Source organism: Notamacropus eugenii, chromosome 5 (assembly GCF_028372415.1).
Source record: "Notamacropus eugenii isolate mMacEug1 chromosome 5, mMacEug1.pri_v2, whole genome shotgun sequence".
NCBI lineage: Eukaryota > Metazoa > Chordata > Mammalia > Diprotodontia > Macropodidae > Notamacropus > Notamacropus eugenii.
In genome coordinates this window covers 91,481,293-91,493,833 of record NC_092876.1, presented here as the reverse complement: position 1 = coordinate 91,493,833, position 12,541 = coordinate 91,481,293, and the positions used below count along the sequence as shown (strand labels likewise).

Here is a 12,541-nt window from a genome sequence, read left to right as displayed (position 1 = left end):
AATGAATGGCTGATAAGGAAGTAGAGGCAAGGAATATGGTATACTCTTTCTAAAACACTGATAGTGAAGGGAGAGCTAAGATAATAGCTTGAAGGGTCAAGGGTAAGTATTGTGGGTTTTTTTTTTTAATTTATGGGAGAAAAGCCAAAGATAAAGATCAAATGGCCACAGAAAGAGTGAAGATACACGAAAGGAGATAATTGCTGGTGGGAGGCTTCAGAGAAATTTTTTTAAAAGATGTGATCTAGGATATAGGACAGGGTTTAGCATTAGGAAGGAGAGCTAACTCATCATGTGAAGTAGCAGAGAAGGGGACAATGAGGGGAGGTGAAAAAAGAGAGGTTTTGTGGTATAAGAGAAAAAGATAAAGCAGCTCACATTAGATGACTTCAGTCTTTTTGTAAGGCAGCACTGTGGCCTCCAGAACCAGCTCTATTTCATGATATAGTGGAAAGACCACTGCACTCAGAGTTGGTTGAGACCTGTCTCGAATACTACCTCTGAAATTTATTAGTTATGTGACCCTAATCAAATAATTTAAACCCTCTGAAAATCTGTTTCCTCATGTTTACAATAGGAATAATAAATAATACATACCCACCTCTACTTATCTTACAAGGTTGTTGTAAGACTCAAATAAGATAACATGTGGAAAGAATTTTGTGTAATGTAAAAGCCTATGAAAATGTCAGATAATCATGGCTTCACCCATTTCCTTGAACATGAGATCATGACCCCAACCCTATTCCCATTTCATGGTACCAGTTTTTAACACTAGCTACTTATAGCCCTCAATTTAGCTCCACTGTTAACCCCTGCTCCAGTCCTCAGTCTGATCTTGCCCCCAGTATCAAATGCAGCTCCCACTCCTGCGTCCAACTCTAGCTTCCAAACATTTGATCTTCACTTCATCCTATTAGAGGAAGAAAATTAATTTTTCTCCATTCTGTCTAGAGGCAGGTGGAGAAATATGAATCTCCAGATACAGTAGGAATCTCAGGAAAAAAGTCCGAGGCTTTTGTCATTATCCTGCAGTTAAGTTGCTATATGACCTTGTGGAAAGTCATTAATTTCCATAGTTCTCAGTTTTCTTTCGTTATATTGAAAAGAAAAACCCTTTCTCCTTCCTTCACAGTAATGATGTGAAGATCAGATGAAAGAATGAAAAAGAAATCTCCTTGGCAAGTGCTCCCCCTTATACAAATGGAAGAACTTGCTATTATTATTATCATCAGTAAGTCAATAAACATTAAATACTTACTATGTGATAGACAAGGCTGCTAAGCGGCACAGTGAATAGTGCCAGCCCTGGAGTTAGAAAGACCTCAGTTCAAAAATCCTGTTTTCCTCAGTTTGTTCATCTGTAAAACAAGCTGGAGAAGGAAATGGTAAACCACTTCAATATCTTTGCCCAAATAGGGTCACAAAGAATAGGATACAGCTGAGACAACTGAACAATCCTTAGTACTCTGCTAAGTTCTAGGAATACAAAGAAAGACAAAAAAAGAGTCCCTAACCTATAACTTGCATTATAATGGGAGAGACAATATGTAAGCTATGTTCAAACAAAATATATCCAAGATAAAATGCAGAAAGTCTCAGAGGAAAGACCCTGCAATTAAGGAGAACTGGGGAAAGTTTCTTGCTGAAGGTAGGACTTTTAGGTAAGACTTGAAGGAAGCTAGAGAAGACAGGAGGTAGAAATAGGGGGAGAGAACATTACAGGCATGGGAGAAAGCCAATGTGGGGAGACAGAGTGGACCAGTGGATAGAGCAATGGGTCTGGAGTCGGGAAGACCTGAATTCAAATCCAGCTTCAGATACCCACTAGCTGTGTGAGTCTGGAGAAAGTCACTTAACTTGTTTGCCTTAATCCACTGGAGAAGGAAAGGGCAAACCACCCCACTATCTTTACCAAGAAATCCCCATTGACACTATGGTCCATGGGGTCATGGATGAGTTGGGCAATGGAACAATTGAAAAACAACAAATGTGTCAGGTACTAAGTTAAGTGCTTTGCAAATATTGTATTCCCCTTTATGTGATGCCTTAAGTTTTAGAAAGTGCTTTCTTCAAATGAATTTTGTGAGGTAGATAGTATAAGTAATATTATTCCTATTTTGCAGATGAGGACACTAATACTCAGAGAGGTTGTCTCATATTCAGATTTTAGTTATCTAATTGGTTAGATAACAGAGTTAGTAACTGATAAAATGCAACCCAAAATCCATGTCTCCTCACAGTATCCTCCAATGCTCTTTCCCATGCTCTTGCCACCTACCAACGGAATATAGTCTTAGTGGGAGCAATCACTGTCAATTGGCCAGGTGATTGCTTTTTTAACCCATTTCTCCAATTTTGTGGCTATTTCCCTAAAGAGAACAAGACTTTTTCTTCCTTACCTTTCAGTGTATCATTCCATCTCCTTTCCATTAACATTGAGTGCCTGCTCATTCCCACTGTCAAGCTACATTCTTCTCTTTCTTTGCTTTCATATTTCCTCAAGGAAGCTTTTCCTGATGAATTCCATGGTTATATAGTCATTCAAAACACTGCAGTTCTTCTAAGTACCCATTTGCTTATGTAACTCTATGACAATTTACTATGTAAATTTACTATTTACTATTACAATTTGTTATGTAACTCTAGAGAGGTACTAGTTCAGACCATCATATCCTTGTGAATAATGCCCATTTCTCCCTCATGATACTAGATGTTCTCTGTGAACCAAGGTCACATCTTCCCCATCAAACCAAAAGGCTTCCCAAAAGCAAGGATCTTATTTCTCTAATCAGATTTGAAGTTTCCAAAGGATGAGGAATATGTCTTCTTTTTCCAGTAACTTCTCCAATGTCCAGTCCTGGGATTTGTTCCCAGGGAGCTCTCTTCATTTTCCTAAACTGACCAGCACTTTGCTTCTTATTCATTTAGACAAAACCATTCCTATAGTGTAAAGTACCATCATGCAGACTAGGAATAGCTCTGGTCTGATAGTGGGGTTCACACCTGAAACATTCATCTTGACTGGTCTCCCTGGGATGGAGGCTGAACACATCTGGATCTCCATCCCTTTTTGCCTGATGTACATCATCATATTCCTTGGAAATGGGACCATTCTCCATGTCATCCATATGAATTCCACCTTATACCAGCCCATGTACTTGTTCCTAGCCATGTTGGCCCTTGCTGAGCTTGGAATATCTGCTTCTACACTTCCCACTGTGCTGAGAATTTTCCTCTTTGATGCAACTGAGATTGACTTCAATGTCTGTCTGCTCCAGATGTTCTCTATACACTCCTTCTCCATCATGGAGTCAGGTATCCTTCTGGCAATGTCCATGGACCACTTTGTGGCCATTTATAGTCCACTGCACTATACAGTCATACTGACTTTTCCTCGAATCATTTTAATAGGTATTACAACTGGACTCAAGAGTGTGGTGCTCATGGCCCCATTGCCTGTCCTACTCCAACGCCTACCTTTCTGTGGACACAATACCCTCTCCCATTCCTACTGCCTACACCCCAACCTTGTCCACCTGCCATGTGCTGACACCTCCATCAACAATATCTATGGACTTTTCATTGTAATTTCCACATTTGGGCTGGACTTCTTACTTATTGTGATCTCTTACATACTCATTCTTCACACAGTACTGGGTATTGCCTCTGGTGGGAGCCGGTGGAAGGCCCTCAATACTTGTGGCTCACATGTCTGTGCTGTACTTGTATACTATGTACCCATGATTGGTCTGTCCATGGTGCATCGCTTTGGGCAACACCTCCCTGCTTTGCTACAACCTACCATGGCCAATATTTACCTCTTCTTCCCCCCTGTAGTAAACCCAATTGTTTATAGCATCAAGACCAAGGAGATCCGCCGAGGCATTGTCCATATATTCTCTAGAAAGAGGGTGAGAAGAGATATCTCTCAGAAACATGGGAGATAAATAGACTTGTCAGAGCCAGTGCTCAAGGAGGCCTAGCCTACTGCCATTTGGTGGCAAAATTTAAGTAGCAGTGGATCTTGACTTATTTCTTTAAGACAGGAAACAGCCATTCTCTAGGCTGCTATACTATCAGTCTTATGACCTGGTATCATGAGGATGGGCACAGCTGGCTCAGGAGAGGATGTCTAATGTGGACTATAAATGAGGTAGCCCAGCATTTTGGATTTTGAGTTTTCCCATTTGAATCATAATTCTAAAGTGTTTTTTGAGGGTTGTGAAAGCATGCAAGTTTGACCACTGTGCAATATACGTTCTTCTAGTGATATTGTTTGAAATTTGTGTATCACTGAGGAAACCCTATCCTTCGACATTGCTTTTGTGATGTTTCACATTGCTTTTGTGTCAAGTCAGTTTGCTAGTCTTCTTGACTTCAGTTCTAGCACTCTATACATTGTGCCACCTAGCTGCCTCCAGGTAGAATGAAGGGAGTCTCCTCAACTCAACTCAATCCCACAGGGCAAGCGATATGAGATCACAGCCATTAGCAGTCAAACTACTTTATTAAATCTTAAAATACATTGCTAAGATCAGAGTAACCACAATGCAGAAGAAGTTCACTGCTGTGGGAGGACTAATTCTGGACCACTGCATACTTGGCGCCACATTCTAGGGGAGACTTTGACAAGTTCAAGGGCATCCAGAAAAGGCCATATTTTCAGCCTGAATGTGCCTTGCCTTCCCTCACTTGGAGCATTTCATGAGTTTTCTTGCCATGCTCTTGGTCTCTCTCATGAAGATTCTCATGTATCAGAACAACAAACAGAATATTTGCATCTGAAACAAAAACTGTAAATAATGTCCAGGACTAGTGGTGCTAAATCCACCCTCAGGGATTAGTCATTCTCTATGATCTGAAGTTTCTTCCAGATTCAAAACCTATGACTTGTTTTTTTGTTTTTTTTTTTTTAATCATTTCTCAGCTCACATATGCCATCTTAATCTTTCTTCTCCTAGTTCCTGCAGTGGTAGTGCTGGTGGTGGTGGTGGTGGTAGTGGTAGTGGTGGAAGAGGAGAAGAAGGGGTAGGATGAGGAGGAGGAGGGCATGAATACCTTTGGATCCAGTCTTATGGAGACTCTCAATTTCTTTTTTCTAACTATACTATTCCTATTCCTTTGCTACTTTAATACTGATTCTCATCACTTTCACTCTCCTTTCTCTCCTGCTGCTGTTGCTGCATTTCACCTCTCTCCTCCCAGAGGATCAGAGGCAAAACTGGTGGCATATCAGATAGAGTACTGGGCCTAGGGTCAGAGAGACCTGAGTTCAAATTCAGCCTCAGTTATTAGATATATATAACCCTAGGCTAATCATTTGACCCCATTTGCCTCAGTTTCCTCTACTGTAAAATAGAGATAACAGCACTTACCTCCCAGAGTTGTTATGAATCTCATACTGAGATAGTATTTATAAAATGCATAACATGGTACTTGACACATGATAGATGCTATATAAATGCTTATTCCCTTCCTCTTCCTAGACCAGTTTTTCTCACTAATTCCCTTCTCATAGCTTCCAAAAAATATAATATACTTGATATACCTGGCAAAACCTTGTGTTCCCCTGGTGCTGTCGTCAGTGGAATAGATCAGGCGTATAAGATGATAGTAAATGATCACAGAAATCTCATGATACAGAACCAGATTTAAGAGTGTCTGGTGTTGAAGCAAATATTTTAACCCTCATCAATTTCTAACATCAAGATTAAGTTTATATATGATTATATTAAATATCTCCAAGTTTTAACATACTTCATTAAAATGTTTTTATATTAAATAAAACTTAAAAAAATAAATTCAAGACAAAGTCCTGCAGACAATAGTAAAAAGTTGTTCATTTTTTTGGTGTCTTAACTTGCATGTAAACTGGATTTAAGTGAAGTAGAGTTGCGCAAAGTTGTGAGCTTCACTCCCTTTCAAAGTTATCAAAGGCCAGTGGCAAGACAAAAGTCAACATGGCCTGGATGCAGTGGATGACCTTGGCATCTTTAATGTTTGACCAAGCTCCAAGCACTTCACATGCCTGCTACTTCATGGCCACTGAAATAAACTGTTCTCATCTGACAATTCCACTGGGAGAAGTCTTCATATGCTTGGGGTAGACATCCCCCTAATTTAACAACAGGTTTGAGGCCTGTTGGTTACCCTCAACATTACCAGGGTATGGCTGCTGTATATGCTACAGCTTCTTGGAGCCATAGGTGAGAGCATATGAGGTTTTATTGGATTAAAGGCAGATAGGTGGTACAGTAGATAAAACACTGAGTTTCAAGTCAGGAAAAATGAGTTCAAATTTAGACTCAAGTCACTTACCAGCTGTGTGACCCTGGAGAAGTCACTTAACTTTGCCTCAGTTTCCCCATGTGTTAAAAGGAGATAATAATAGCTCCTACCACCCAAGAGTTATTGTTGAGGATCAAATGAGATAATTGTAAAGTGCTTAGCACGTACTAAGAACTATATAAATGTTAGCTGTTATTACTACTTCTTTTAATTCTTACAGGATATTCCACATATTTATAATTATTTCCTTTTATAATTTTATATAACCAATTTATGCTTATAATTACAGAATGTAAATCTTAATCTGTAGTTTTTTTGGACAAAAGTTGTAATAAAAATTTGTTTAACTGGGGCCTCTGAGCTACTGTGATTACACCACTAACATATAAATTTCATATAAATACCATAAAACAATAGATGATACCACATGAACCTGAAGCCCATGATATTGCTGGTAGACTAAAAAAGTGAGCTAATAAAGTATGGCTGATAAGTCTCCAGAGAGAAGTGGGGTAGGGAGGAAAAAGTGGTGGCCAAAGAACAGATTACATCCTGAAATGCCTCCCAAGGAGTATAAAGGCAAGACTGGAGAAGGATTTGGCTTCCCTCCTGCCATCAGAAAGACTCAAATACAAGCCATTCCAGCGATGCTATGCTATTTCATTAAAAAGCACTATTTTGTTACATAGTTACACTATGCTATTTCATTAAATGTTTTTGTATTGAATTGTGTCCTCTGACTAATAAAAGCAAACTTATTCATGTGGACTCATGAACTAGTTTTTGAGTTCATGAAGATCCAAAGGGTACTTGGAAGCTGGGAGAGTTTATTTATGTGAAAAGAAGTGTCACAGGTGCCAATTTATTTGTTGTACATTTATACAGCATTTAAGGCACTGACCACAAGACTAAAGAGCCAAGAACTTTACAGAACAAAGTACTGAGCTAGTAATTTTTGTACCTGGAGCAAATACCACAAACACTGCCTAGGACAAGTGATATGAAGATACCATCAATTGAAGGGATGGCAGGGCAGAAGATTGCAGAAAATCATAAGACCACTGCTGGGATGACTACCCACCTCCACCCCCTAGCAAGAAGAAGACATTTAAGCTAATCTTAGCATGTAGAATAACTAGTCATTTTTGCACATTTGATATTCAAGAACCATGATTACTGGAGGCAGAGAGAGGGAGCATTATGGAGTAACAATCTTTCCACAGAAAACATGCGTTGAGAGAAGGAGCTGAAAATGAGCTTTAAGTCTTCCACAAATTCTCAAAGTATCATGTTATAGCTACAAGACCACCACTTGATCTAATTCACTGATTTTGCAGAGAAGGAAACTCAGGCCCCAGAAAAAGTAAATAACTTATCCAAGGTGATGGAGAAAAGCTCATTCAATCCCTACCAAAGCTGAGGGTAAGCAGAAGTACACTGGTGCTCAAATCACAGATCCATAGGATGTCAGAGTTGAAAGCAACCTTGAGGACCTCCTTATCCAAGTTCATTTAACAGATACACAGAAAAATAGAACTAGCTACCCTCAAGGCAAGGGACTCTGATCTACTTCTGTTGACTCCCAGGTCAAATTGTTGAAATATGCCCTCCCTTGGGGAAAGTTCATTGGACATTCCAGATCAGCAGCTCCTGGTTTTGAGACTTAAAGCAAATAGATTTGGTCCTTCCATCCTCCCAGAAGCATTGTAGCCCTTTATTATAGCACCACCACCATTTCTCCCAATCCCAACATTCACATATACAAGATTAAGGAGGCTAGAACAATGCTTTCACAGCTTTAGATGTCAAAGTTGTGAGGGAAATTCCACTCCCAGAGATGGAAACTGTATAATTACAAAGTAGCTATACAGTTAGAAAGACCCAAGTTCAAATCCTGCTTCAAACATCCTGGGCAAGATATTTAACCTATTTGATTCAATTTCCTTTACAACAAAATGGAAGTACTTCCTACGGTAGTTGTGAGAATAAAATGAAATACTATTGGCAAAGCTCTGTATAAATGATGGGGTAAGCAGAGGGAATTCCAATTAGTCAAGGGCTTTCGCCTCTATCCTGCCCTATCAGAATAATCTCCACTTTCTCTCCTTCTCCCAAAACAGATGGTTCTGAAAGACTGAGGACAAACTCCAAGGTTTGGGGAAGCATTTATAGGATTCCCAAAGATCCTTTCTTCCCTCTTCTTCATCTGTAAAATGAAAAGACCCAGGGAAGTGAAATGATTTGCCCAAACTTGCTATGTTCTTAGTGATAAAGAGTAAAAACTCAATGTCAGATCACTGGAATTTAAATCCAGGCCTCTTTTCACTGTACCACACTGATCCTCATCCACGGAAAAAAAGTGTTAAAAACTCTGGGTGATACACATAAAGATAGAGACAAAAAATTTACCAGATGAAAGGGCAATGGACCTGCACCAAAGAAGGGAGTACTTCTAGTGATAGCATTATGCGTTGTATAGTGAATCAGTGAAATAAAACTTTTAAAGTACATCTTACAGAGAAATGTGCCAATTGTGCATCAGCATGATAGAATCATGGGATCTACTAATCAATCGATTGACCAGTATTTATAACAATAATAATAATAGCTAGCCTTTATATAAGACTTTAGGGCTTGCAAAGAACTTTAGAAATGTTAGCTTATTTGAATTCTGATGATTTTGAATTTAAGTATCTCTGGTGTCAGACACCATGGTAAGTGCTGGGGCCACAAAGAGAAAAAATGGGACAAAACACTGCCCTCAAGGAATTTTAGTTCTCAGGGAGACATATATATATATATATATATATATATATATATATATATATATATATATACACACATATACAAAATAAATGCATGCAATTAAGATATGGGAGAAGGACCACCAGAAGCTAGAGGGATCCAGAAAGGCTTCATGTAAGGGATACTAGGGATAACCAAAGGAAAAGTGAGGTAGGAGTACATTCTAGAAATGGGACAGTCTCTCAAAAGGCCCAGAGCTAGAAAGTAGAGTATTATATGCGAAGAACAAAACAAGGAGACTTTGACTGGGCCTCAGGGTGTAGGGGACTTTCACATAAAACCTGAAAGGTAAGCCATAGCCCAAATGCTACATGCCACAATAAGTTCAAAATTGATATTAGGTCAAAGGATCATCAAAACCTAATTCAAATCCTTCCTTTAAAATCACGAAATTAAGGCTTTTCTTGACTCCAAATCCCAAATTCTATCCAATCCACTACCCTGTTGTAAGTATTAACCCATTTTACAGATGAGGAAATAGTAGCTCCAACAATGATAAGCAGTTTGGTCAAGGTTAGTCACACAATAGAGATAGGAATTTAAACTCAAGACTTGATTTGAGCTTACTCTTTCCATGCTGTCATTCCAAATAGTTCGAATACTTAGGGGACCCAAAACGTTGTCACCTTCTAATATGTACCCTTTGATTCTAGTCTTTCTCTTGGAAACCTTATGGGACAAATTTACTGCCTTTACTGTCAATTCTACTGGAGAAGTCTTTCAAATTCTTAATAATAATAAAAAAACCAAAACAAACAAACAAAAAAAACAACCACATCTTTCTCTGCTTTAGTCTCCTCTTTTCAGAGATAAATGTTCCCAATTCTTGAATTCCTGTCACAGTTTTAAGAAGCCTGAATTATTCTCATTATTCTCCCCTGGAAACATAACAAAGCAGGAGCAGCTCTATGAGCCATGTCACGGAAAATTCTGTGACCTAGGACTCTACTCCCATGTGAAGGGTGGGAACATTTCCCTTCTCTAGCCTGCAAAAACCTGTTCCTTTTTTCTCTGGACACTGCTTCACCCACATACCTGATAGTTTTTCAATTTAAAGTTTCCCTATTCAAAAAATGTTCTTTTTCTCCTTGACATGATTCCTAAGCATTTTGGACATTCACTTTTGTAATTTTTTTTTTACTTTGTAAAGAAAATTGGCTATTTGCAAAATTCTCTAAGTTTGAAATAAACATCTAATAAACAAAGCAAAGACGTAGCAAATAACGCCATGCTTCTCAAAGACTGTTTCTGACAAAAAAAAAAAAACTCAGAATAAAGAATAAACAACTTCTGAGAGATTTGAGTTAGTGTTGTGATTTTGCACCTAAGAATTTGTACTCTAATTCTGGTTAAATTTTAAACAAAGAAAAATAAAACATTAATCAAGTTAAATATAGAAAATCATAAAGTTAGGATAAGTCACTCAACAATCAACACCTGTGTTAGTTCCTATTCCAAGAAGCAAAAATCCAAATTCCCTCAACCACAGAGAGAAATCGAACCACCACAAAATACCTAAAAGTGAATGCTTGTAGAACTACAAATTACAAACATGACCCCAAAAGATAATAGAAAATACCTTCCTCTACTACTTTGCGGAGGTGGGAGCTTCCCCCAGTTTGTAACTTTGCATATATTTTCAGATTTTTACAAAGTAATGTGCTTTGCTGGCTTTTTTTCTCCTCTACTTCCTTTTGTTAATATAAATCTATTATTTATGGAATGGTTCACTGGGAGGATGGATATTAGAAGGAATTTAGGTAACAAAAAAAGACATCAATGAAATGAATTTTTAAAAAGAAAATAGACAAAGATCTAACAAAAACAAGAAATTTTATTTTATAAATGTAAATCTTAAGGTGTCTCAAATATATGTGTGTAAACATACACATATACGTGTCTATATACGTACGTATGTATAAATATTCTCCCTCACCGCATCCCACCTCTGCCAATTCCGACTAAAGGTCTGCTATGTTTAGGAGGAATAGCCAAAGGAAGAGCTTGCACTTGAGTTTTACACCCCCTTCCCCCCCCCCCCCCCGCCCCCGCTCCAGTGCAGTAGGGATGTTCCCAGAGGCCCTTTTGGGGGAGGGGGGAAGGAATCCTCCTTAGGGGTCCAGGGAAATGGAGCCCAGGGCTTGGGTCACAGCCTGCTCGCCCTCCTTCTCGGGCTGGGCAGCTGCCTGCTCCTGGGCATCCGGCAGAGCCCCGGGCTGCAGTGTGCCCCGGCCCAGACCCCCAGACTTCTTGAGTTTGCAGGCCTCTTGGTAGGGCGGCCGGATGGGGGGCTGGGCCGGCGGCGTGTACCGGTACTCGGGGCTCCCCTCCAGCTGCAGGGGGTAGGTGCGGTCCGCGTCATAGGCACTGAGGTCCCCGCAGGCCAGGAAGGGTACGATGAGCCGTGTGGGGCCCTCGAGCTGGTTGAAGTCGCCCTGGTAGCTGTGGTCCAGCAGGGGGTTCAGCATGCTGGGCACGTAGCCGGCCGGGAGCGTAAAGCCCCGGCACACGGCGAAGGCCTCGATGCTCGAGTTGCGGCTGCTCCTGGGCTTGGCACACACCACGTCGGGGAAGAAGAGGCGCAGCTGCGAGTAGAGCAGGGTGACGTCCCGGCCGCGGAAGATCTTGGCCACGAAGTTGCCGCCGGGCTTCAGGACGTGGATGGCGATGTTGAGGGCGGCCAGGAGGAGCTGCGCCTGGATGTACTCGTCGATGTCGTGCAGACCGGTGACGTCGGGGGCGCCGTCACACACCACCAGGTCCGCCGGCTGCCCCTCGAAGTGCCCGATGATCTCCTGCGCCGTGGACACCTTGGTGATGTCCCCCTGGATCTGCACCACCCCGGGCAAGGGCGCCATGGCCTGCAGGTCCACGGCCACGATGCAGGCCGGCGACCCGGAGCCTCCGAGCTTGCGGCTCAGCACCTGGCTCCAGCTCCCGGGGGCGGCGCACAGATCCACGGCCCGCCTCACGCCGCTGAAGAGCTGGAACTCCTCGTCCAGCTGCAGCAGCTTGAAGGCGCTGCGGGCCCGCCAGCCCTCCTCCTTAGCCAGCCGGTAATAGACATCGCGCTTGTCCTTGGACGTGCGCCCCATGGCGGACCGAGGGGACAAGTGCCCCAAGTCCCGACACGGACCGGGCAGTGGCCGGCCTGCGCAGGTCAAAACGGAAGTAGATACTTCCGCCGGCAGAGTCGCGAGTCACGCACCGCTGTGCGTGGTCACGCCAGAACGTGATTACGTCACTCACCCGACGGTGCCCTGTAAGGGAAGAGGCGGGAAGAGGGAGGGAAGACGAGGCGTCATGGCGCTTGCAATGTTGTGATTGGTACAGAAACCGTGGAGGCGGAGTGTAAGCCAAGATTCCAAGTATATACTTCCGTCTTCACCTTGCTCTTTATCGGGCTTATAACTGTCTGCAGAAGCCCCCATTCTGGGAGCAGTGG

General features: G+C 41.5%; 2 protein-coding genes across 2 annotated transcripts; one reads left to right on the top strand and one right to left on the bottom strand.

Annotated features, from left to right (window-relative positions):
* Nucleotides 1–2,963: 2,963 nt before the first annotated feature.
* On the top strand, nucleotides 2,964–3,950 carry LOC140507576 (olfactory receptor 51I2-like). Its single transcript, XM_072615609.1, has one exon. It carries the CDS (start codon nucleotides 2,964–2,966, stop codon nucleotides 3,948–3,950), a length of 987 nt encoding a protein of 328 aa, XP_072471710.1.
* Nucleotides 3,951–10,912: 6,962 nt separating this feature from the next.
* On the bottom strand, nucleotides 10,913–12,334 carry FTSJ1 (FtsJ RNA 2'-O-methyltransferase 1). The gene has a single exon (XM_072610182.1). It carries the CDS (start codon nucleotides 12,189–12,191, stop codon nucleotides 11,208–11,210), a length of 984 nt encoding a protein of 327 aa, XP_072466283.1. The 5' UTR covers nucleotides 12,192–12,334; the 3' UTR covers nucleotides 10,913–11,207.
* Between the last annotated feature and the right edge of the window lie 207 nt (nucleotides 12,335–12,541).